The 26,034-nt window shown below is 38.6% G+C and overlaps 3 protein-coding genes across 3 annotated transcripts; 1 reads left to right on the top strand and 2 right to left on the bottom strand.

Annotated features, from left to right (window-relative positions):
* Positions 1–9,142: 9,142 nt before the first annotated feature.
* On the bottom strand, positions 9,143–11,788 carry LOC133724535 (cytochrome P450 72A397-like). The gene is made up of 5 exons (XM_062151291.1): positions 11,304–11,788; positions 10,813–11,030; positions 10,342–10,589; positions 9,845–10,235; positions 9,143–9,708 (listed from the first exon to the last, which is right to left on the bottom strand). The coding sequence occupies exons 1-5, from the start codon at positions 11,590–11,592 to the stop codon at positions 9,283–9,285; spliced, it is 1,572 nt and encodes a 523-aa protein (XP_062007275.1). The 5' UTR covers positions 11,593–11,788; the 3' UTR covers positions 9,143–9,282.
* A 1,263-nt stretch (positions 11,789–13,051) lies between these two features.
* Positions 13,052–18,230, bottom strand: LOC133724536 (probable Histone-lysine N-methyltransferase ATXR5). Its single transcript, XM_062151292.1, has 6 exons — positions 17,715–18,230; positions 17,514–17,594; positions 14,184–14,413; positions 13,981–14,081; positions 13,678–13,890; positions 13,052–13,533 (listed from the first exon to the last, which is right to left on the bottom strand). The coding sequence occupies exons 1-6, from the start codon at positions 18,064–18,066 to the stop codon at positions 13,374–13,376; spliced, it is 1,137 nt and encodes a 378-aa protein (XP_062007276.1). The 5' UTR covers positions 18,067–18,230; the 3' UTR covers positions 13,052–13,373.
* Positions 18,231–19,778: 1,548 nt separating this feature from the next.
* On the top strand, positions 19,779–20,978 carry LOC133724537 (protein MKS1). Its single transcript, XM_062151293.1, has one exon. The coding sequence runs from the start codon at positions 20,080–20,082 to the stop codon at positions 20,746–20,748; it is 669 nt and encodes a 222-aa protein (XP_062007277.1). The 5' UTR covers positions 19,779–20,079; the 3' UTR covers positions 20,749–20,978.
* The last annotated feature ends 5,056 nt before the right edge of the window (positions 20,979–26,034 follow it).

Here is a 26,034-nt window from a genome sequence, read left to right as displayed (position 1 = left end):
TTTATTTTATTTTATTTTGCATATATTATGGGAAAAAAATAAATATCAATTAATATTTTAAAATAAAAATAATAATTTAATTTTTCAAATTATGTTAACGAACTAATACATGAAATTTCTGAATAATACTTTGCATATTTTTTGTATTTTATATGTCTCATTTTTTACTAACAAACCATATATTTTTATGAGAAATTTCCCAATGACTCGCGAGTCACAACCATGAAACCACCTTTGTGGGTGGTGAAGGGCAAGCATGGGGTTGGATTCCATACACAGAAGACGCGGGTGGTTGACCTTTACTACATATCAACAAAAGCTAAATTCAATCTAGAGAAGCAACAAACATGTTAAGAAATTAATTATTGTGCTTGAACAAAACAAGACAGAAACTTTGTGGGAGGTTTTCTTGTAAGACCTCGGAAATTTGTTATTAATTCCTAAATGTTTCCTGGGATTAATATGGTGTTCGTTTGTACGATTTCGTGGTTCGAAGGTGGAGTGGAATTATTTTTGAACGAATAATTATTCGAAGTGCATGTTTTGGGGGGTTACGAAGTTTGACTTTTTATACGTTAGGATTCTGTGAAAACTTCCTTCACGGATATTGTAGAGCTCGTCGATACGAGTTCGTGGACATGTGGAACGCGGAAATCGGAATTCTTATGAAGAAGTTATAGCCTTCGGAAAAAGTTTCTATTTTGGCATATATAGGAAAAATCCGAAAATTTTATCAGAAAATCAGAATTTCCAAAAAAGGAAATATCTTCTCTCTCCTCTCTCCCAAGTTTTCCCGAGCAGCTAGGGGTGGGTTCGGTTCCGATCGGTTCGGTTCCAAGCCTAAACCGAAAACCGAACCGAAATGAGAATCGGTGCGGTTCGGTGCGGTTTTTGCGTTTTGGGAAGTTGGCACCGAAAACCGAACCGAACCGAACGGTTCGGGTCGGTTCAGCCCAGTTTCGGTTTTTTTTTTTTTTTTTTAAAACAGATTTTGTACCAAATATACTCCTTTGGTATTGTAACTCGAGAAGTTTTTGTTTCTACAAACCTGTAATTATAATCTATAACAAGAAGTTTACAAGTTTACTAATGCATGTTTTGTACTGCACTAGACAATAATCTCTAATTCGATACTCCATAGTCCATATAATTCAATTCATATAGTCCATCAAATTCTAGCATCAATATATGAAACTGTCAAAAAATATAGAGTCCAAAGTTTATAAAAGTCCATCATTACATCAACACTAACCTCACTTAAAAATTTATAAGTTCACTAAAAGATTAAACATAAAAAGAACAGAAGTGTTGATTCACTAAAAGTTCCTTCATGGGGAGTTATTGCTGTTGTAGATTCACCAACACTAGTGTTGATCTGCAAAACAGAACAGAAACTGCAATAAGAAACAAAAAAACAGAAACTGCAAACACAAACAAAATACAAAAACTGCAATAAGAGACAAAGAACAGAAACTCCAGTTTTAGTGCGCAAAACTCAAACATAAGCAGTTTTGATATATAAGAAACTGTAATAAACTAATAATACTAATACCACAAAACAGAAACTGCACTAATGACAGCAGAAAACAAAAGGCAGAAACTGCAATAATGCCAGCACAAAACAGAAAAACAAACTGCAGAGTGCAAACAGTCTTGATATATATACCAAACAGCATAAACATGTGTAATATGATTATCTCAAATCCAATTTCCAGAAAATCCAAATCCCATAGAACTTAAAAGAAACAAAATTGGTACCTGAGATGAAGAAGTTGATTTCGGATTAGCACCGGAACTAGTAGCAGCAGATTTAGATTGCCTCTTCATAATGTTTGCTACTGATCAATCCTATTCAAATTCAAGGAGTTGCAAACTGCAATTAGCTTACTGCATATAAAAACAGTAATATATAGTCTAGTATAAAAATTGCAAAATCACATCAGAACATCATTACACAATATTATACTAATACCACATTATACATAATAAATCAAGTACTACCTAAAATTGCAGAACATCACTATAGAACATGAATAAGAGTATGAAACTATGAAATATGAACATTGAATAACGTCTGGGAAAATCAGAGAAAAGATCTTTTACCAATTCAGAGAGAACTTTTAGCAACTCATTAACAAAACCTGACAATGCTTTTAATACCAAACCTATATCCCAACCTGTACAAACAAACAGATCGTAATAACTAAATTCGAATGCCACCAGTTGGTGCTAGGAAATAAAAAAACAATCTTAAGTCTGAAGAGTAAACATCCAGTTGTATAGAACACCACATAAAGAAGTACGAGTATAGTGGAGACTCCCACATACATAGCTCGAAACAAAGTAAATAAAAGATAATACATTTGAATACAAAGCAAAAATGAATCACACCCATCGATTCAAGATTATGCAATCCAACCCTTACCGGCGTAACGATTCGGATGAGTGTACTGAGGTAGAGGTGGCTTGCTCGCTTGCTGCTGTGGAGGAGAACGAGCCCAGAACTCCAGACAGAACGAGCCCAGAACTGCTGTGGAGGACTCGAGGAGGCGAGCTGGTGACTTGGTGAGGAGAGAAACTGGGGGCTGAGCCGCTGAGTGAATCAAGTCAATCAGAAACTCAATCAGATCGATGAGAGAAACTCAGAAACTAGCCCTAAATATCAGATCGATGAGAGATACACAGTGCTTACCGGCGAGATCGATGAGAGCTTCGATTTCCGGAACGTGATCGGGAGAGAGGTCGGTCTGAGAGAGAGGTCAGGAGTCGCCGAGTCGGGAGAGCTTCGATTTCTGGAACGTGATCGAGAGAGAGGTCGGTCTGAGAGAGAGAGGTCGCCGATCTGAGAGAGTTAGAGGCTTAGAGGAGCGAGTGCGATCTGCGAGAGTGCGAGGGTTAGGCGACCGAGTAGATTAGGTCATTAGGGTAAGTTAAAAACCCTATTCAAAAACGACGCCGTTTTGAGGTTCGGTTGTACGGTTCCGTTTGCGGTTCGGTTCGGTTTCGGCCGGGCCAAAACCGAAAACCAAACCGAACAAATTCGGTGCGGTGCGGTTTTTTTCGGTGTGGTTTTTTTCGGCTGCGGTTCGGGTATCGGTGCGGTTTTTTTCGGTTTTCGGTTTCGCGAGCCCACCCCTACAAGCAGCCACCTTCGCCTGCTGATTTCTCCCTCCTCCAGCCACTAATCGACGAGCCGTTTGTTCCTATCTCTTCGCCTCACTCCCAACTTCATCGCCGTGAAGTTTCACGGTGTGGGTAGACCTGTACACGGCGCTACAAGGCCGAGAAGTTTGGCGGCGGCGATGCTTCGAACCCAGATCGGAACTTCCGATTCCGGCCACCTCAGGCGGTGATTCTTGGGGGCTTTTGAAGCCCAGAGGACGTAGATGCTTCCCTCCAAGCGGCTTGCAACGATTCAACCTGTGGAGCTCGAATTTGGAAGATTGGGAATCTAGGGTTCTTCGAATTTCTGAACTTGCGAGGTAAATTTCGGCCATATGGCTTTGATTCAGACTTTGTGCTAGTTATGAAAGTTTCAATTGGAGTTGAGATGAAGAACTTTGATGTTGGAAGTTTTGTCAAATTTTGACTTTGGTTTGGTGGCGGTGCCGCCACTGTGGTTGTGGGTTCCGGCGGCTTCCGGCCACCTCTGGGGCAGTTTCTGCTTCTCAGTGCGATCTACTCGTCGATACGAGCATTTCAATATATAGTTTGTAATTTTTGGAAATCGTATGGCATGTTATGAATTTTCCAAGTTTTAGGGTTTTCGGTTCGATCGGTTTTCTATCCGTGAGGATTCGGCCGTCCAATTGACTTGTAGTTTTGTTATATTGATCGTATGAGTATTCCGGAGGCCTCGGGTGGTCTCGGATGAAGTTTCTCCTCGATTGACATTACTTTTGGGGATTTTAGTTCAACGGGGGTTTGAACTTTAATCGTTTTCGATCCGTATACTAAGTTGTGATGCATTTTACTTAGGTGATTGATGGAGTGTGTTCTGTACTTTATCTCGGCTGTAAGAGAAGACGCGTCGGGATTTTGAGGTGAGTAAATCTCACGGTGTTTCAGTTGATAAAGTAGTTATGTTTTAATTTAGTATATTTAATTGTTAGCATGAAAAATCGTATTTATCAAAATAAATTATTTGTTTTAAAATATATGAACTTGATCGACAACGGTTCATGGTTAAGTTAAAACAATGTTTTGATATAAAATGATTTTCGAATAGTTAATTTATAAAACTATAGTTGGTATTAGTGGTCATTCCTGCGTGAATGGCTACGTATATATATATTTACGTGGAATATATACATGGATGGAGTGGCGTTGTGATATGTATATGTTTGATAATTTATATTGTTGAAAGAGTTATTTGGAGTTGTGATGTGACAATTGTGAGTCAGAAGGTTTCAGTGGTAAACCTGGGTTTATTCTGATGACCGAAGGGTCTGAAGTTTGAAGGTTACAGTGGTAACCTGGATTTCTATTATGAGGACTGAAAGGTCTGAAGTTTGAAGGTTACAGTGGTAACCTGAGTTTCTATTCTGAGGACCGAAGGGTCTGAAGTTTGAAGGTTACAGTGGTAACCTGGATTTCTATTCTGAGGACTGAAGGGTCTGAAGTTTGGTCGTAAGGTTGAACCTCGGCAGAGGTGACAGGTTACGATTCAGTTGAGCTCGAGTCTGTCATAGTTCAGAGAAGGTTTTTGGGGTTTTTTGTTTGTGTTTACGTGAGATTGGGAATTCTGTGAATTCTATTGTTTTCTTTAAATGTAATCTCCAGAACTAAGTTATATGCTGGGATTACTACCTTTTGAATTGTTTGTTTTTATGTAATCTCCAGAACTAAGTTATATGCTGGGATTACTACCTTTTGAATTGTTTGTTTTTATGTAATCTCCTGAACTAAATTATATGCAAGGATTACTATCTTTTGAATTGTTTGTTTTAATGTAATCTCCTGAACTAAGTTATATGCAGGGATTGCCGCTTTTTGTATTGTTTGTTTTAATGTAAATTCCTTAACTAAACTCTATGCAGAGATTTATATGATTTCTTTTGTTTGTTTTCATGTGATCTCCTAAACTAAGTTTCTATGCAGGGATTACTGATTTTGCTTAATTCTTATTGTGGGTACAGTTGTGGGTTGTGATCTGTAGTGATTGGGAAATGAGTTGTGAGGTTATCATTTTGACAAATGCTTTATGTTGAAGAGAAGTGAGTGTGATTTGTCTTTGTGATGATATGATATGAACTTGATGTTTGGTTGTGTTTTGTGAAATTAAATATTGTTGCTTTAATTATCTCACGAATTGAGAAATTATAAGCATGAGTGACGTGAGTCATTTTAATTGAGTTTACTCATACGGGCTGAAAAGCTTACCGGGTTTGTTGTTTACATTCCCGGTGCACTATTCTATGGTGTAGGGGTTATTGTGTAGGTTAAAATATCGATTAATCGTCATCAAAGCTGAGGTGGACTTTCCGTCACGTGGGTGTAGAAGGGCGCTTATACTTGTAGTCTTCCCCTGTGTAGTGAGTTGGTGAGAGTGGTTACAAGTTGAATTGATATTCAGTTTAATTTGTAAACTATTGTAATGTAATATGTGACTCTAAAGAACGAGTCAGTATTGACATTGTGAGTTCAGTTTGTTTGTTGCTTAGTTTATTTGAAAATTTTCCAAGAGTCTTCTTGTGATTGTTTGTTCTCGCGTTTCGGATTTGAATTCCTTTATTCAAAATTCGGGGCTTGACATTTCTAATATTACTTCATTATTGAAACTGATTACAAGCTTTTCCTATATATACACAAAGAGGAGAAAAAGAAACAGAAAAGCTGATCCTTAATTTAAGGGACAACCCAACCATAATTTAGCTAAACAACTCTAACAACTAAGGTAAGATATTAACAGTAGAAAGTAAGGCTGTAGGAGAAATAGCCATACTGCAACCATACTTCCAATACTCCCCCTCAAGTTGGATCAAGGGGATTCATTGATCCAAGCTTGCCCAAAATTCTGTGAAACTGAGCAGTGCGAAGGGATTTGGTGAAAATATCAGCTAACTGATCATGGCTTTGGGTGTAGTGAGTATCAATGATCTTGGATTGGACTTGAGCTCGAATGTAGTGACAATCAACTTCTATATGCTTGGTTCTTTCATGAAAAACCAGATTAGAAGCAATATGCATTGCAGCTTGATTGTCACAAAAAAGGGACTTTGGTTGACTACTAGGAAACCCCAAATCAGATAGGAGACCTTTTAACCAAATGAGCTCACAAGCATTGGAAGCCATAGCTCTATATTCAGCCTCTACACTAGAGCGAGCAACAATTGTCTGCTTCTTGCTTTTCCAGGTAACTAAGTTACCACCAACAAATGTGCAGAAACCGGTAGTTGATTTACGATCAAGAGAGTTCCCTGCCCAATCAGCATCTGTGTAACCCATGATTTGAGTGTTACCATTGTTTTTAATCAAAACACCTCTTCCAGCAGAGCCTTTGAGATGACGAAGAATTAGTTTAACAATGTGAAGATGAGCCAAAGTGGGAGAATGCATGAACTTACTGACAATGCTTGCTTACTGCATAAGCTATATCGGGACGAGTAATGGTAAGATAAATAAGCTTACCTACCAGCCTTTGATAATGGCTCACATTCAGGAGAGGCTCACCTTGTACATCAAATTGGAGCTTGCTGTCAAGAGGAATGCAAGCTGGCTTGCAGTCCTGCAGATCAGTATCTTGAAAAAGATCAAGAACATATTTTCTTTGGTTTAGAAAAAGACCTTTCTGAGAAGTGGCCACTTCTATACCAAGAAAATATTTGAGAATGCCCAAATCTTTCAAAGAAAACCTATTTTGCAAAGATTTGTTGAGAGTATTAATCTCTTCAACATTGTCACCTGTCACAATTAAATCATCAACAAGCTTACTAGTTGAACCAATCCGAACAAACAAAGAAGACTCTACATTGCTTCTTTGAAAACCAACTTCCTCAAGTACTGAACTGAGCTTGGCATACCAAGCACGAGGAGATTGCTTTAAGCCATAAATAGACTTGTGAAGCTTGCATACTATCTTAGGATCATGAGATTGAGGATGACTGTGAGATAACTTCATGTAAACCTCTTCTTCAAGATCACCATGTAAAAACACATTTTTTACATCCATTTGATATAAAGGTCAAGCATGATTGACTGCAACTGATAACAAAACTCTCACTATACTCATTTTAGCAACAGGAGCGAAAGTCTCCTTGTAGTCTACTCCATATGTTTGAGTAAAACCACGAGCTACCAAACGAGCCTTATGTCTCTCCACAGAACCATCCGAATGAAGCTTCGTTTTGTAAACCCAACGACTGCCTACAACCTTCTTCCCTTTAGGAATTCGAACAACACTCCATGTATTATTGTCATGAAGTGCTTAAAGTTCATCTGCCATAGCTTGCTTCCATACATCAAGCTGATTAGCTTCCTCAAAACTTTGAGGTTCATGAGTACAATCAAGTGCATTATATGGTATGTATAATTCTTTCGACGGATAGAAGTTGAAAAGGAAAGGAAGGAACATAAAGCGCAATTGACTCAATGAAACTAGAAAGTAGTTTTAGTTTTCCATTTCCCAAAACAGAAACTCCTTTGCCATTTGCTACTGAAACTTTAGAAGGGATGGACAATTTTTCAAAATCATGCAAATTTTCGAGCTTATTTGTCATGTGATCCATAGCTCCTGAGTCTATAATCCAATAGTCATCCATAGCACAAACATTGAGAGCAGTTAAGAAGGATTTTAGAATACCTGAAGCTTCTTCAAGAGGGACACAGTCAATTTCAGCAAGAAAACCAGCAAACTTCCCAAGGAGTGCAGTGTGACCTTCAATCCCAGCCATGGTTGTTTCTTCACTTCCACCATGCATCTGCTTCTTGCTGAGATAGGCCGCAAATTCATTGATTAGAGTAGTGGGATTGGAGGTGAAGTTCAGCATACCCTCAGAAGGAGTAGAAGAAGCTGCTGCAAGGTTTGCTTTTGGTGGATTCCAACCCTTTTGAGGACCTTTGCCTTCCTTTAGGAACTTCGGCTTCTGTTCAGGATGGAGTTCCCAACATCTATCCTTGACATGTCCAACACCCTCACAGTAGCTGCATTTCAAGTCTGGTCTCTTGGCTTTGTACACCTTAGCTTCAACTTGCTTGTGATTGGAAACATAAGCTCTAGTTTCAGACACACTTGTCTTGATCTCCATATTCATCACCTTTTTACGAACCTCTTCTCTTTGAATGGTAGCACACACATTGTTGAAAGATGGTAACTCAACATTCATAAGAATGTGACTTCTTAAATCTTCATACTCTGAGTTTAAGCTCGCAAGGAGTTGAAAAATCTTGTCCTCCTCAGCTCTCTTTAACAAAACACTAGCCTCGATGGTATGAGGTCTATAAACATCTAGCTAATTCCACATGCTTGTAAGACTACTAAGATGCTGAACAAAAGGCTTACCTTCTTGTTGAAGATTAGCAATATCTCGTTTAAGTTGAAAAAAAAGATGCATAGCGGACTCAGAAAAGCTGAAAATTTCTACTATTCTACTCTCCATAGAGTTGAGTAACCAAGACACCAGCTAATCCCTGCACAGCCAAGAGTCATATGTAGGAGAGTCATCTTTAGGCTTTTGTATGACTCCATAGCCAAGCTTGGACCTTCCTCCAAGTGCAGGAGTAACAGCTCTAGCCCAAGAAAGATAGTTGAATTCATTCAACAAAACAGAACTAAGACGTTGGTTTGGATTAAACTCAACATCTGAAGACACAAGAGGCTCCTCACCTTTAGAACCCGATTTCCCAGCCATGATAAGCAGACAAACTCAGGAACTCCACAAGATCAATTACAAAGTCAGGCCTTGAATTCATGCTCTGATACCATGAAGAAAACAAGACAGAAACTTTGTGGGAGGTTTTCTTATATTACTTCATTATTGAAACTGATTACAAGCTTTTCCTATATATACACAAAGAAGAGAAAAAGAAACAGAAAAGCTGATCCTTAATTTAAGGGACAACCCAACCATAACTTAGCTAAACAACTCTAACAACTAAGGTAAGCTATTAACAGTAGAAAGTAAAGCTGTAGGAGAAATAGCCATACTGCAACCATACTTCCAATAGTGCTACAAGCTTACAATGACATTTATTTTTTCTTCATGCGAAAAAGATTTAATGTACATACTTTAAAGTAAGGGTACATCATACATTGTTTGAAATCATTTTTGTTACACAACTCATTTAACGCTTATGTAAAATGATTGGAGCACCATACTGTGGTTGAATAATGAAAAGTGAGGAAGGAGCATGAGTATAAGATGGAGAAAGCTCAAAAGTGAAGTGTTGCAAGATCAATGATAAGGCCAGTTTCGCTTCTATCATGGCAAAGTTCTGGCCAACGCAGATCCGAGGACCGGCTCCAAATGGGAAGAACGAGAGTCGGTTCTTTGTTGCCTTAGAAACTCCTTCAGAAAACCTCTCTGGCTTGAACTCGTTTGCATCATCACCCCACAGTTCCTTATCGTGGTGAATGAGCAGTGTAGGTAAGCCGACTTCGACTCCAGCTGGCAATGAGAATTTTGTAAGTTGTGTTTTCTTGTGAACGATTCGAGACATCATAACCAGTGGTGGGTATAGTCGAAGAACTTCAAGTAAAATCATTGTTACCTGGGGGTTAATGCATTCAAGGTTAATATATATCATAGAAACCGATCCATCCCCAAAGCAAAATTCATGCACAAAATGCAACAAGCAACTATTATAATCAACAAAAATGTGAGTGTATTCCATCTTGTGTACTTACAACTTTCAAGTGAGTTAGGCCCTCAAAGTCTGGCTTGTTGCTTCCAAAGACTTGCAGAATCTCTTGTCTTGCTCGGTCTTGCCAATTCTGATTTTGACTAAGTAAAATCATCGTCCAAACCAGCAACACTGAAGTGGTCTCTTGCCCAGCAAAGTAAAACAGTTTACACTCCTCAATTACATCTTCAATACTCATCCCAACGTTTTTGTTGTTCTTCCCATGTCCCTGAATGTCATTCAAGCTTGACTCCAGAAGTGCACCTAATAAGTCATCTTTAGTGGTTTCACCTGCCTTAATGGCCTGCTCTCTTTTAATTATAATACCCTTGAGTAAACCCCTTATTTCTTTGTCAATTTGCTTCATCTTCTTGTTCATCTTAGTTGGTACAAACCTATACACCACAAGACATTTATAGTTTTATTGAGAAAGTAAGGCATATATGAAGGAGATCCGAGTACAATTTTATGCATTATCTATAGGAAATCTTAAATTTTTACCTCCATCCTGGAATGTAAATAGTATGTGCGGTTTTTAATGCATATCCTGTCTGTTCTTTTAGGAGTTCAAATATTTTCCTCCCTTCTTGATAGCTACTTCCAAATGCTGTTCGAGAAATCACATCAGCCGTCAAATGTTGAAGAGAAGGGAAGACATCCAACTCACATGATAAACCCCCTTTGGACACTGACCTCTCCCATTCCTTAATCATATCATCACAACTTTCATAGAATGCCGGTAACATACGCTGTTGCAAACAATGCAACATAAATTAAAATTAATTCGATAGGAACAGCAATATATTCTTGACACCTTCAGAATGTCATATGTACTCTTCTGCACCTTTCTGTGAGTGTATGTAAGTAATAAAACAATAACTTTGGAGCACTAAAATGAACGTCTGGATTTTGCAGGTGGTAATAACATTACCCTGAAAAAAAAATTGACAATTACATATTTACATATCATACCTTTAGCTTCTCTACATGGAATGTAGGGTTGATAATCCTTCTGTGCTTAACCCATTTCTCACCTTCATAGACTGCAATACCTTGTGCTAGCAACTTAATGAGTGGGCTTGATTCTGGTTTCGGAAAATTATCCATTTTTGTGAGGACAGCTTTCAAATCTTCTAGATTCATTATGTTCACCCTTGGTGAGGTGCCAATCCAAACAAAAGAGTCCTTACCTGTAAAAGATACACCTCATTTAATTCCTTGTTTAATAGAAAACCATATAGACTAGTGCGTACTTTTGCGTCTACGAATGTTTAAGCTCATATATGTCTATTTAAGTTTACAAGTAGCCTCAATCGTTGTACCCACAAGCATATGGTACTAAACTATATCATTAGCAAACTAAATTTTAGTTTGCTAATGATATAGTTTAGTACCATATGCTTGTGGGTACAACGATTGAGGCTACAAACTATACATCATCATAAAGAGTTTGGCATGCTTACCATAAGTTTTTATGGTTTGCTCATCGAAAGGGGTGACTCGTCCTACTATGTCATGGGAGGTTGACAGGTTCATGGGTTTAGATGATGCTTGTTTGAGCAGGTTAGCGGTCTCCTTCGAGTCTCCATACATAAACCTGTAGGAGTTTCCTTTAAGGCCTTGCTCTCTCAGCAATCTTTCTAGCTTCTTTGGCTTAAACCACAACCAATCCAGCACACCCCACACCCATCTTGCTATTAAGCTAACAAAGACAAGGCTCAGAGCTGCCCAGGTAGCCACTGTTACTTCCATGTTTGACGACGTCTGTGTATGTGTAGCTGGCTATAAGCTAGGAGAGAGAACCAGAGAAAGAATTGAAAGACAGATGGTATGGTACTGAACTGAAGAACTCTAGATCTAGAACTGATGACTTCTATGGAAGGAGGAAAGTGCCTTTGAATAGTGAAACTCGAGGACTTTTCTACAAATGGGGAAAAACACCTTTCAGAAATGTCAACATGAATGACCATTTTGTAATTAAATTGTAGGCAAATAGTATACTTCTTGGTTCCGAGTGTAATATTTTTATTGGGCTGTTCTACTACTCAGTACTCACATGCATGATAAGGCAGCCCTACTCGGGGAGACTTTCTCCTCGACGCTGAAGAGACAAAGTTGCAACAAATCAAAGGCAATAGAGACCCGCTCAGCAGCAGTGTTTCGTCACTTCGTGCGAAAGAAAGAAGCTAAAGCTATTGGAGTGGGAAATTTTTTTTGATAAGAAACAATTCCACATATTTGGAATCTTCTTATATTAAGAACCTTATTAGAAACACACCACACAAAAATCCCAGAAGTCAGGTCTGGACTCTGGAGGCTATCGATTATTAGTCCTCTCAAACATTGAAAATCCCTCTCCACCTCTCACGCCCATTGACTATTAGTCCTCTGTTTTTTTTTTTTTTTTTTTTTTTTTTTTTTATGAATATAAATAACAATTGATGCACGTATGTTTACAGTTACTGTTTTCTTGATCTCCATTCAAACGAACTGGAGAATAATTGTTAGATTCACCTCTTATTTGTCTATCGATCTACTATTTTGGTTCAAATACGTAGTACCACTCATGTACTTCTGCCTGTGACTATGAACATTTGAGCTCGAGTCTAAGTTTACAACTCGCTCGTCTTCTTTATGGCAAGCATGCATATGGTACTGAATAACGTTAACTGTATTAAACACATATCATCATATATTCATATAACAAAGGTAATTTGGCATACCATACGTTTTTACGGTTTGATCGAGAAAAGGGATGAGTCGTGGTGCTATGTCATGCATGGGAGGTGGAGAGGGATTTTCAATGTTTGAGCAGGATAGAGTTCTCCCTCAAATCTCCATACAAGAACCTGTAGGATTTGCCTTGAAGGCCTTGCTCCCTCAAACATCTTTCTAGCTTCTTCGACTTCAGCCAAACCCAATCCAGCACACTCCATGCCCATCTCAGTATTATGCTAACAAAAACAAGGCTCAGGCTCTCAGCGATGCCCAACTAGAGTGCATGGATCCTCTCCTGCCTCTATCCAAATCTCTAAACAAGAAAGATAAGAGTCCCCATTATATCGATCTTTTCAAAAGGTCTTTTTTTTTTTTTTTTGATCTAGGGCGACTCTTGATCTTAAAAAGAATGAAAACATACAGCTTAGAATTGTTTACAGAAATACATAAAAAGAGGATTGTATGAGACATCCCAGACAGTCAATCAGAGTACTAAGGAAAATTATATTGATGCCACGAAATGACAAGCATCAACTCAGAAATAATATCTTCCATTGAAATCTGTATTACAGAATGATGATCCTTAACTTATGCAAGGAAAATATTTCCTTGCCTACTCTATTTCTCATGGCCACACAATGAGCCAGCTCTACAATTCTACATTAAAGTTACAATGAATGGTTCAAAGGAAGAACTAGAAGAAAATGAAAAATAATTAAGCCCAAACCAAAAGAAAGGGATCTCTGAGGCCCAAAATTACATCCTAGCTCCTTAGGATGGTTAGCCGGTGAGTTGCCAACATCAGTATTGATATCTTAGACAAAATTTTCAGTAGGGTATTCATGCTCATATCCATTATAATCATAATATAACCTCTCTCCTTTAGCAATATCACGAGTAGCAACCAATAAGACCCGGCATTCATCGTTGACACTGTATCTCACACATTTACAATTCTGCTTCTTCTTACCCTCCCTGCACAAATTATGATACATTTTTAGCATAATAGATTCAAACATAACGTGCATGTGAAAAAAAAACATATGTAGTTTTATTAAACGTTCTATCCACGAAGCTAGTGTTAAGCAATAGTATAAGTAATAGGTCGCATGTACTTACAGAGAATGGTTGTTGATTCCATTGATAAATCGAGCAATGTTTCCACGTTTATCAGGACAGATGACAAGACTCTTAGATGGATTGAGTGCTAACAGAAGGGTCATCATGCTGTCACAGTCGTCATTCTCCCGATGCTTAATGTAATCGACATCACCCGTATACTCAGCAATAAAAGTGAGATCCTTAATCTGCTCATCAGCCTCTACTGTAAAACTACATAAAAGAACTCAATAGGATCATACTCAATACACAGGTACCATTACCTATTTAACTGCAACACACGATAATCAAAGATAAAGTTACCCTTCACATGCATCGAAAACAACTGTAAGAGGAGGGCATTCTCCTCTTTTACACATGGCTCTGCAGTGTTCCAATGTCTCAGTATCTTCTTTGGAAAGAATCTATTAGAAGAGTACCATTACTTACACAGATGATGAAAAGACTAATTACCAGTTGGCCATAATGCCAACCAAAGCGAGAATAGATTGAGAGTGGTTCAAAACCTGCATTCCACCATCTTCAAACTTGGAATGATTTGCAGATCTAGGAGCCATGCCAGGCATGTAAGTGAGATCATCACTGAATTCCATGTGCAATGCTGTTAACGCAGAAGCAAGGGAACCCATTTGTTTTAGCCTTTGAGCAGGATCCTCTGATGGAATAAATGGCAATAGTCGTCTTCTTCTCTTCTGCAAAACTAATGATCCTGAACGTCTCCGGCGCTTTCGAGCATCTAGAGTTCAAGCCATAACAACCAAGCAACAGAGGAATCAATTTAGGAATAACTGTGTAATGTAAGTAGATGAGTACAAGAAAACACCCTATCATCTTTGATGTATGTTACATCATTCCTACATAAAACAATTCAATTCAAAGAGCAAGTATTGTACTATCAGGATGACCTCCAAAAGCATTAGTAGCATGATCAGATAAAACGATACTGGGTAAAACAATCTGTGTTGACAGACACAAAAACTGTGGGCATAAAACAATTCAATTCAAAGAGCAAGTATTGTACTATCAGGATGACCTCCAAAAGCATTAGTAGCATGATCAGATAAAACGATACTGGGTAAAACAATCTGTGTTGACAGACACAAAAACTGTGGGCAACCAGGCAGTTGGACAATTGCTTATAAGAAAAGATAATCAAGTTAAGACTAGAGAAGTTACAATGTTTCCAATAAAGGGTGTGGCTTACACAATCTCTCGAAAGTAGTAGCAGCATGCAAGAGAAAAAAAAAAAAAAAAAAAAAAAAAGAGAGATAAATAACTTCACATCAAACAAAGAATATAATATATATATATATATATAGACAATAACATAGTTGGACAATTTTTCATAAAGGATACCATCACAAGTAGAGATGTTACATTGCTCCCAAGATAAAAAAAAGTATAAGCACCGAGGCAAACAGTTGGGTGAGTTTAGGTTATCAGCATGCTTGTTGAATTTTAGACTATGTTAGTTCTTTGAATATACATTGTTGACATTTACAATGAGCTAAGACTACCCTTCAATCACAACAGCTTTTAAGTACCAAAATTGTATCACAATGGTTCTCTCTCTGGAACAATATTCACTCAAATTATAACCGATTTTCATAATCCAAGGCATGCCTACTCCTAGTTACCAGAATACATGACAAACCTTTTCATTATACTTGTACTCCAGCTATCTTCATTACACACTCCTAGTTACCAGAATACATGACAAACCCTCCGAGGTCCTACTTTCTCCATCACAGAGTGGAATGATCTCTTTTTACTGATTACTGCTGTGTTCATTTTCAAATTTCATGCATTACTCTGTAAGAAACTAGTGCAATGTAATTGTCAAAATGGGATTTTGAGATGCCTTGAGTGCAAGTAATTACAAATTCAAGGCTCATAGGATCTAATGCTTTTTGTTTCTAATATTTTCCCTTCAATCTACTGCTCAACAGTTGGATCCCAAGTAATTATACTGTTTTCATCCTATTTTTCTATATAAATAAGATATAGTGTCACCAATGATCATTGAAATGATCAAATTACCAACATTTTTCACTGTTGCTGATTTTTGCAGGGATGATTTCTATTGATTTCTAACAGAAATCAAACATAAACGGTTGGACCATCAGACCACATTGTGGGGACCCTAACGATGTCATTCCTTGTAGATCTTATTAAGAGGGATCCTTCTTACTCTTTGTTACTACTATTGGTTCCAAAACATTTTTATGCACCTCTGCTGCTTGTTTATCCTTTGGACATAAATTGATCCAAGTTATGCGTAGCTATACTCTTTTACTGTTATTAATATATCCCAAGTGTTTATTCTTTGAACATTAATTGATGCATGGATATGAATGCATACTCTTTTACTATTTAGTTAGCAACTTAACATATCCAAATGTACCATATCCAATCTTTTGAAGAATAATCGTACTTATGTTCCCATATCCTATATGTGCTTCCTACTTAGCAACAAGGTACATCTTGATTCCCAGCTTACGTAACTGCATCAATGTGGCATCTTCCCCTTCCACTATGCTCACTATTGAGTGGCAACTTTTGAAAGAGTAAGCACTATCACAGGCACATCAAATTAGATTAAACTTTAGTCAAACACCGCACAAAAGCCTAATGCAGAGGCAATTCCAGACAGTATCATGTATAATTAAATCCTACCTACATAAGTGATCATTTTAAATCACCAAGTCTTTGCAATGGAAATAAAATTCAGACGGAAGTAATTTTTGTTTTTATCTTTTATATGTCAAGACCTCATCAAAGAACTTATTGACTACAACATTTTGTCCATTGGATACGCACGCATGAGTTAGGGGAACTTTAGCTAGTGAATATAGCAGTACTGCACTGCAGATTTTTGCATTTTTTTGTATGACATCTGTAATACCATGATGCATATCCCAAAAGTCTCACCCTCATATCAGGAATCCCAAGTATCAATATCAAAAAGTCATAGCCTAAATTGTTTACTGCTAAGCTCAGATAACTTTCCATTACTTCTAAATTATTCATGCACTGTTCACGAGCATCATAAAAGTGGCAACATATATGAAGTTCATAAAGCATAAGTTCCAGTTGAAAACCCAGCAACACAAGTTTGGGGCCAATAATACACATTTCTTGCAAAATATTTTTCAACTAAAGTTGGTCAAGCGGAGTTCTTGTTAGAATACTAGCAATTCCAATTAGAGCATAGATTTACTGCTTATTTAGGAAAGAATCTCCATTTGATGAATCAAGATTCTTTCTATGACACGGTCAGGAACTCAGGATTGATGATAACTGGAAGTTATGTGAAACCAATGCATATTCAGGAAACGAAAGCGCCCCCCAAAAGTTAAAAAATTATGGATTCAGGAAATGAACATTATGTGTAAAACCAATCTACATTCAGGAAATGAAAGCACCCCAAAATGTACAAAATTATGTCAAAAGAATAAGACCGTCCCTTAATTCCCACGAGTACATTAAGCACTTCTCAAAACCATAACAGTATGTTATTGACAAAATAAAATGATGTTTTTGATAGAACTTAACACAAAAATGTATAAGTATTCAGCATTCGAACAATTTCTGGTTTTCCATCACTAGTAAACTAACAAAGTTTATCAATTTTCTCAAAAGTACTCTATAAACTCAATCTTATTTCAATATTCTTTGAAACTATAATCTTATCCTCCGATTTTGAATTCCCTTCCACCCTTTATCATTGCCATTCTATTTTAGTTCACCTTCATATAATGGCTTAAAATTATTTAACAAATCAAGACTCAAACAATGAGAACCAACACTACCACCATAATGTACCAAAATTTTACCTTGAGAAGAAGCACATTTGTCTTTCTCATCGCTACATTTCTGAATCCGAAAGAAATCGATGATCTTCTTCTGCGAAAAACCTAAAACAAGCATTTCAAATTTCGTCACATTTCACACAACACCTCCCAACAAAAACAAAAGAGAAAATGCAAAAGCGGCATTGAAACCAAAAAAAAAAAAAAAAAAAAAGAAATCCCTACTTCTTACTCTTCTGTGTCCGGAGCACTTAGGGCAGAGCCAGGACCCAATCGGGAGAATGGCGACGATCGGCCGGAGGCATTTCATGTGGAAGCCCCTATCGCATTTGTCGCAGAGGAGCAGCTCATCAGCTCGGTCGCCGGAGCCACATTGCTCGCACCTGACGTCGCTGTAATCGGCTCTCTCCGCCACGGAGAATCGCGCCCTATCCATCACCTCGGAGAGCGGCTTGAACTTCTTCGGCGGGGGGGACTGGGGCGGCGACCGGTGGCGGCGCGGGGCGGAGGTGCGGCGGTTGAAGCGGATGAGGCGCTGAGCTGGACTCGCCGCCGAGGATGCGGTGGCTGGAGCCATGGGAATTGGGATTTGGAGAAAATGCGGGGCAATTTTTGGTTGCAGGGAAGAGCAGAGAAATGGTGGAGCTTTTGGGAAAGGGAGAGGAAGCGAGGAGGAGGAGGAGGGGTTTGGCTGGTGACGTGGAGGGATTTGATTGGGTGGGGCTAATGTGAGCCGGTGGGGAGTTGGTGTGTGAGTTTTTACATAGTAGCCGTTTGGAAGTGGGAATGACGGAAATAGGTTTGACGGGGTTTCACTAAAATCGGAATTTCAACGGCGGGCAGAGTCAGAGTTTCCGAATACCAATGGGATTTTTTTTTTTTTTTGGTAATTATTTTTAATGTTGTATTATTTGTAATTCAAAATTGTCCGTCTGATGAGACACAAGAATCAAGAATAGAAAATGTGATCGAGGATTGTATTACACCGGACTAGATGAAATAAATTTGCGTCATCTCGTAATGATGTTAATCATGTCGAGTAGTTTTATAGTCACTTATTTGAAACGCAACTCTCTCTCTCTCTCTCTTGAAATGGATTGTTAAGATTTTCCATTATTACCTTAAAATTGGGACGGCAGGAATTCCACTTTACCATATCCCATATACCACAATTAGAGGGGTGATTATAAACTCATCCTCATATGTAGTTCTTCTTGCGATGCGGTAAGGAATTTCTAGTACTATAGTCCTCCGGCAACTAATTCTCGTGTGCGAGTCAATCGTTTGTCGCCTTTGTGTACCTCAACTTCTGTTATTTGATGATGGGCACCAAAGGCACGAGCAATGTGGAGTCAGACTTGTATTGGATTGTAGGAGATCACGATCAGGCAATAACGTCTTCAAAATCGAACAATCCAACTAGCGCACTCAAAATCTTTTATGTATATGGGGTTGTAATTGAAATTTTCTTTCCCAAGTCATAGGTTTATTATGAGAATGAACCCAGTTAAAAGGAGCCAATTGCAAATTATGAACTTTGTTTTATCATCCTAGATGGCCAAATTAAGTCGGTCTAGATATTAAAAAGAGCTAAAATCATTTTACATCCCTCAACTTTACACCTAAAATCGTTTGTGCCTTTGAACCTCTAATTTGATCACATGTTTCCATGTACTGCAATTTGATCGATTATAGCCAATTCTTAACTAATCTATCGATTTCTTTCTATAATGTTGCTCACTCAAACTAGTTTTTGGTCTTCAGTTAAGCAAGAAACACACCAATTACATCACCTTTAACATGGACATCACCCATGAATCATCACCAAGGGATGACGTACAACGACAATAAACTTGTGAAAACCGAGTACACTGGTTGCCTATTCCCGAAAGAAATTTTGCTAAACTTTTATGTTGTTGATGGTTAATTGACTTCCCACCAACTCGATACCAAATGCGAAAATATACCACCCCAAACTCGGCCATTGTACCAAAACCACGCAATCATAACTTGTTACCACCCGACCAAGATATGTTTTGATGATCACGCATCGGATAAAATTCTGGAGCTCAATCCCTTATTGTGATATTTCAAACAAGGTCACGCAACTCTTATGAACATATTTAATGTCGATCTCCTTCTCATTTACCATCCGCAATATCTAGGTCAGCCCCATATTGAAATTACAAAATTATATAAAATGTTCAAAATTCTAATTAGATCGGAACGTCCAAAAATCAAATGTTCCTTAATATTCGAAACACCTATTTCCAATCTAATCCCTCCAACCTTTCAACAAAATACTTCACCAAATAAACGTGATCTCATCACAAACCCTCCACCACTCCCATGTAAATGTGACAAATTGTCAATGTCTAGTTCCCGTTCCTTCCTGGTACTAGAGTCAGGATAAAATTTCCTCATTTCTTCTGTTAACAATACTTTGGGGTCAACGCCCATGGTCAATACTGTTGGCTTCAAACTCTTCTACATCTATTGTCATTTCCTTCTCAACCCAAATCGCTCCAATACCCTCTAACACCACCAGCACCGCAACCAGATCTCCTCCTCCTCCTCCGCCCCAACCACAATGAACCCGCCACCGCAGCGGCCCACAACCCCCAAAAAGGAGCTCCAAATCCAAGGCCCCCGCCCCTCCCCTCTCAGACTCAGCAAAGACTCCGTCAAAATCAAGAAGCCGCCTCCCCACCCCCACCTCCGCCAAAACCCACCTCAACAACAGTTCCAGCAGCACCAGGAGCCGGTGGTCATCTACACCGTCTCCCCCAAAGTGATTCACACCTCCGTCAACGAGTTCATGTCCCTCGTCCAACGCCTCACCGGCCCTTCCTCCTCTCCCCCCGGCGACCTCTCCCCCGCCGCCCGCCTCGCCTCCATCGAGAAAACCAGCCCCTCTTCCGATCACAAGCACTTCCCGCCCGTAAATTCCACCACAACCACCTTCGCCATTGACGACGACGACTTTATGGATAGTATTCTGGAGGGTATTGACTTGATGGGTCAGTTCCCGGGGATTCTGTCGCCGGCGCCGGCCACCATGCCGCCGATCCCAGCTGGGTTCTTCTCTCCGGCCGCCGAAGACCCGCAAAACTTCAACTGGCAAGGCGCCAACAACATCAACAGCGGCTTCAATAGTTTCATGCCGAGCCCTTCCTCGAATTCGGCTCTGTTTTCGGCTCCTCTGGTTTCTCCGAGCCCTTCTTCGTGGGACCTCTTCAACAGTTTCTTAGGCTTCTAGGAATCTGGGTCGGCAATTGGGATCGGCCGGCAGGCGCCCGGTGAAGGTTTTTGTTTTCTTTGTATTGACATTGTCTACTGACTTTTATGTCTTGTAAGAGTAAATTACTAAATTGTAGAGATCAGAATAGTGGACTTTTCATATGTAGCAAAGTTAAGATTGGATTTGAGGGTTAAATTAATACCTCTCTTTGTACTTATAGATGAATTTTGGGCAGGAGTCTTTCTTTCCTTTGTTAATTTGTAGTGGATTTGAGAGTTAAACCACTCCTAAAGTATTTTGTTCGTTTATCAAATGATGCATTTTATTAATCAGTTGAAATGTTTTTGTTCTTGGTTGGGTCCAAAGGTTAAAAAGAGAGAACAAGAATTGGTGGCCGCGTATTGAATGACATTTATATAAACTAGCTTTATCGCATATGTAGAGCACGTTTATTTACTTAGACTGAGAATGCGAATGGAGGGAATGATTTCGGAGTAAGAGTATTCCAGCGTTTACAATCACATAAAGAAATCGGAATAGATGTGGGTCCCACTTTAGGAATCAAAGCCTCCGGAATCAAATTTTTCTACCCAAAATACCCTCTCGCCCAATCCTATATTGCTATCTTTTTCTTTTTCTTTTTCTTTTTATATGGAGTATTTTAGTAATTGAGGTAGTTTAATTCCGATTTATAAACATAAATAAACAACATCAATCGTAGTAAGTTCCATTCTTATTTTGATTCCACATGGTAAGTAAACAGCGTAATGGAAATGAAATATTCACACACCGATTCCTTTCTTCTCTCATTCCAGTTGCTTCTGATTCATGATTTTTTTTCCATTTCAAGTTTGTAAATGTGTGAGACTTATTGAAAAGAGGAGAATATGAGTGTTTTCTTGTCATTCACTATTTCTCTTCCCCAGTTTTATATTTTTTGTGTTTTTTTTTTTTAATTTCAATGATAACTTTTGAGGAGTGAAATTCACACTCCTTATTTTTGCAATCCACACTCCATGTTTCTTTTTTTATTAACTTAAATTTTTGTCTTTAATAACTTAGTTTTGTCTTTTTATAAGAACTTCAATCAAAAAGGAAAATAATGAGTGTGAATTTCACTCCCCTAACTGTTCTAGATAGTTTGATTATGAGCTTAAATCTTTATTCTAAATGGTGTTGTAAGCATTTCAAAATTTAGTGAAACTTTTGACAGGAAACTTTAGCTTCCTTTATCAGGCGATAACATGGCAACTTGTAAATCTTCTTGTATGTCACTAGGAAAGGATATGCAAGTCTTCTTGTTTTCTTTTGGATAGAAGATGCAAGTGTCCTTATAACTCCAAAACCAATTTTAACTTTTCCAACACAAAAACAATATTCTAACAAAAAAAAGTTTTGAATGAATAGTTTTTTGGGTTAATTACATATAAGTGCATATTTGAATGTTTTTTTAACCATAAGGCCACCAACTAGTTTTTTCCCTCATAAGGCCACTAGATTAAAAAAGGTGTTATATTTTGGATATTAAAAACCAACATATTTACATAAATGCCACTAGAGAACAAAATCAACAATCATTCTCTCTCTCCTCTCCGGCGAGGTCTCCGGTCAACTCCGGCGGGTCTCCGGCCGATCTCCGGCCAACTTCCGGCGACCACAAAAACTACTGTCAGTAACACCAAAAGCTACTATGGTGAGATTTCCGGCAACCTCTGGCGAGGTCATAAAAACTACTGTTACCAACAACAAAAGCTACGCTAGTGAGATTTCCGGCGAGGTGACAAAAACTACTATCACCAGCAACAAAAGCTACTGTCGCTAGCAAGAAAAGGTACTATGGTGAGATTTCCGACAACTTCCGGCAAGGTCACAAAAACTGCTGTCTCCAGCAACAAAAGCTATTGTCACCAGTAACAAAAGATACTATCAGCACCAACGCAACAAAAGCTACTTTTACCAGCAACAAAAGATACTGTCACCAGTAATGCAATAAAAGCTACTGTCACCAACAACAAAAACTACACTCACCAACATAAAAGCTACTTTCACCAATAACAAAAACTATTGTCACCAACATCAGAAAGCTACTCTCACCAACAACAAAAGCTACTCTCACTGAAATGGTAAAAAAAAAAAAAACTCTCACCAACACCAGAAAGCTACTCTCACCAATACCAAAAGCTACTCTAACCATCACCAAATACTAATCTCACCAACACTAAAAGCTACTACCAAGCAAAACAAAAGTTGTTCCTATAAATTGATAAAGCTATTACCACAAACTAATAAAGCTACTCTCACCAACTGAGAAAGCTATTACCAACCAACACAAAAGCCATTATGAAACATTAAAACAACTATAAATTTACAATATCAAGCCTTTAATATGCTCAAACTTGTATGTATTGCACATCATAATCCATCAACATTTTGTTGTATCCATGAGCATCATTCACTAGAGTCAATCGTAAAATCCATAGGAATTACCAAAATCAAATCAAGGCTATCAAATTGAATGACAAATTTCAACAGATGAGTTTCTACCTTTTCCAAAACAGTAACAATACATAATTCAAGCCTCAAATCTGTACAAAAATCAAAAACTCAGCAAAAGTTCACGGTGTACGTTAAGCAAAACTTGAAACAAAATCACTAAAATGCTTCAGGATATGGCTGGACCTGCGATCGTAGATGTTGAAGCGAGCATTATTGTAATCGGAGAAGCAAGTCTGGAGGTTTGTTTTCTCAGCGAACTCCCCAAACCGGATTAAGCTGTTCTCCACCGACTCCGACAATCCAACCGACGCAGAGCTCCACCAACACGCCTCCAAATTCATGTTTCCAGATCCTACTGCCGATGCGGTCCGAAGCTTTGAGAATCACCACGTTCTCTACGCCGTTCTCGATCAAAAGCTTTGCCGCTGATAGGCTTTGATTAAACAAAAACAAAATTAATCAACGAGAGATTAAAGAATGATGAAATTGAACTCGATCAAACGACTTAACGGCGCCGATTGACATGATCGAAGAGAGGTTTCGGCTCTCACCGGAGACTCCAGCACCGATTATGATGACGGAGGAGCGACGAGGACAGTCCATGAGAGAACCAGATGCTTCGGGCCAGGCACCGCTATCCAAGATCCGAAGGTTAACCCGCTTGTGGAGAACCAAATGCTTCGGGCCAGGCTCGAAATCTGCTCGCCATTCGACGATCGGTACTTCGTCGGCGAGATCGTGAGGTCTGCAACGTTGTCGTGTCAGTTTGTGAAGGGGAGGGAGAGAGAGAGAGAGAGAGAGATGAGAATGCGATGATTGCGATCTGTTTTGCTCTATCGAAGAAGAGAGAGAAAGGGGGTTGAGGGCAAAATAGGAACAACACAAAAAGAAGCTGATGGTTTTGGGCTCTAAAGTGGCCTTATGTGTACAAAAAAGTTTAAGTGGCCTGATGACTAATTAAAGTCTTCAAATGACACTTATATGTAATTTGTTATAGTTTTTTAGGGTACTAACGTGGCAAGGAGAAGTCTTGAATACAACGGCTGCAATTTACGCTTGTCCGTAACGGAGGGGCAATATTGATAATTCCACGCGCTGTTATTTATTAGGGTAGACCTCTCCTCTCTCGCCTATCATCAACCCCAAACGACTTTCTCCATAGGCATAAAAAAATTGAATGAAAATTCCATGTATCGCGTTACCGAATGCCCCTAATTTGTATGAAATTGTGGCTCTCCTAAACGCCACATCTCCTCTTGTCAGTGGCTGTAACTTATCCAGCCTCCTCCATGTGGCAACTGGCAAACCTTAGTAGGTTTTCATTTATTCATAGTTGGCTGGGGACTTGTAAAGGTGTTTGGTCCAAAAATTAATGTATCGAAGAATTGTAGGTGCAAAAGAAACAAACTCGTACTAAAAAGCGTTTAGATTGATCGGTACATATTATATATACGAGAATTGAGAAAGGGGAGGCTAATGTCCTTCGAACGTCAAACTCAATTGGTTGTTTAGTCTTATCTGCAACTTGCCTTGGACATACAATTCATTTCATTGATTACAAAATGAAATCCATGTACTTGCAATTAGTCAAACGTGGGGGTCGTTTTCTCAAATATTGAAATAAAGCTATATTTTGGCTGGGCATCACTAGGGGCAGGATTTTGGGTGGAACAACCCAACTAAAATGACTTGGAAGTTAAAAGCTTCTATAAGACACTAGTAGTTCTCCACATTTGATCCTCCATGATAGAATGGTGATGATTTGTTAGAAATTTATTTGTGTAAGATGTGCACTTGCACGAAGCGAGTAGGCATATCCAGGTATTTATTATGCAAAATAAGTAGACTTCATTGATCAGTTCTATACAAACGGTCTTATTCAAACTTCGCTCCATCACTAATTAGACAGAAAAAAAAAAAAACACAATATTCTTATTATTTACAAATTTATTTTATTATTCTCATATTATAACATACTTCGAATTTTCAAAGAATAGGTTGAGGTTCAAAATTTCATAAAAGAAATTATTAGAGTAAGTAAAAATGATTCATATATATTAGGCTAGCCGGTTAGATAGAGAGCTGCAATAGCCAAAAACGAAAAAAAAAAAAAAACAGAGATAGTGAGCTGCAAAAATTATGATAAGTTAATTCAAAGAACAATAAGCTTTGGAGGGTAAGCTTGCTTGGTGCTAGCAAAACTATATTTTTGAATTTGTTCGAAGGTGAGCTACAGATAAGTAATAAGCTAGCTAGCAACTGAGAGCAAGAGCTACAAAAAAGTTGATCGAAGAAGAATAAAGCTTCGAAGGGTACTAATTAAGCTTGATTTTCGTAGCAACCATTTGTGATTCGTCACGCAGGAGGGAACTGGCAGTAGCTAGAATGCAAAACCCTAAAAAAGCACTGCTGGAATTGGATTCATGTATTGCTCTTGAAGCCACTGAAACCAAGTGTTCCCCTGGTCAGCAGCTGACCATGGGGAATATGGTCACTCACCGTCCGATTGAAATCGGACGGTTGACAGCTCTCATCTCAGATTTCATCACTTAGCTGTCAACCGTCCGATTTCAATCGGACGGTGAGTGACCATATTCCCCATGGTCAGCTGCTGACCAGGGGAACACTACTGTATGCATGGATACTGAAAAACAAGCAGATTTAACTAAGCTAACAGAGATTTGGGGTGAACCAAATACCCATTCGACGGTGATACAGAAGAAAAATACTCGAAAGCAAAGCATGAAGATGCAATTTCTTTCAAGCGTCTTGTCATATTCCTCATGGAGATCATTAAGGCCACTGTTG

This window comes from Rosa rugosa, chromosome 1, assembly GCF_958449725.1.
Source record: "Rosa rugosa chromosome 1, drRosRugo1.1, whole genome shotgun sequence".
Classification (NCBI taxonomy): Eukaryota; Viridiplantae; Streptophyta; class Magnoliopsida; order Rosales; family Rosaceae; genus Rosa; species Rosa rugosa.
The sequence above is the reverse complement of the archived record's forward strand: the minus strand, read 5'-3'. Positions and strand labels throughout refer to the sequence as shown.

Excerpts from the sequence above, each read along its gene's own strand:
- LOC133724537 (XM_062151293.1), top strand. The coding sequence starts at position 20,080 with ATGAACCCGCCACCGCAGCGGCCCACAACCCCCAAAAAGGAGCTCCAA.
- LOC133724535 (XM_062151291.1), bottom strand. The coding sequence starts at position 11,592 with ATGGAAGTAACAGTGGCTACCTGGGCAGCTCTGAGCCTTGTCTTTGTT. Across the intron at positions 10,236-10,341 it reads ATTTACATTCCAGGATGGAG|GTTTGTACCAACTAAGATGA; the intron begins GTAAAAATTTAA and ends TGTGGTGTATAG. Across the intron at positions 9,709-9,844 it reads GCCTAACTCACTTGAAAGTT|GTAACAATGATTTTACTTGA; the intron begins GTAAGTACACAA and ends ATTAACCCCCAG.
- LOC133724536 (XM_062151292.1), bottom strand. The coding sequence starts at position 18,066 with ATGGCTCCAGCCACCGCATCCTCGGCGGCGAGTCCAGCTCAGCGCCTC. Across the intron at positions 14,082-14,183 it reads TTGAAGATGGTGGAATGCAG|ATTCTTTCCAAAGAAGATAC; the intron begins GTTTTGAACCAC and ends CTCTTCTAATAG. Across the intron at positions 13,891-13,980 it reads GTTTTCGATGCATGTGAAGG|TTTTACAGTAGAGGCTGATG; the intron begins GTAACTTTATCT and ends TCTTTTATGTAG.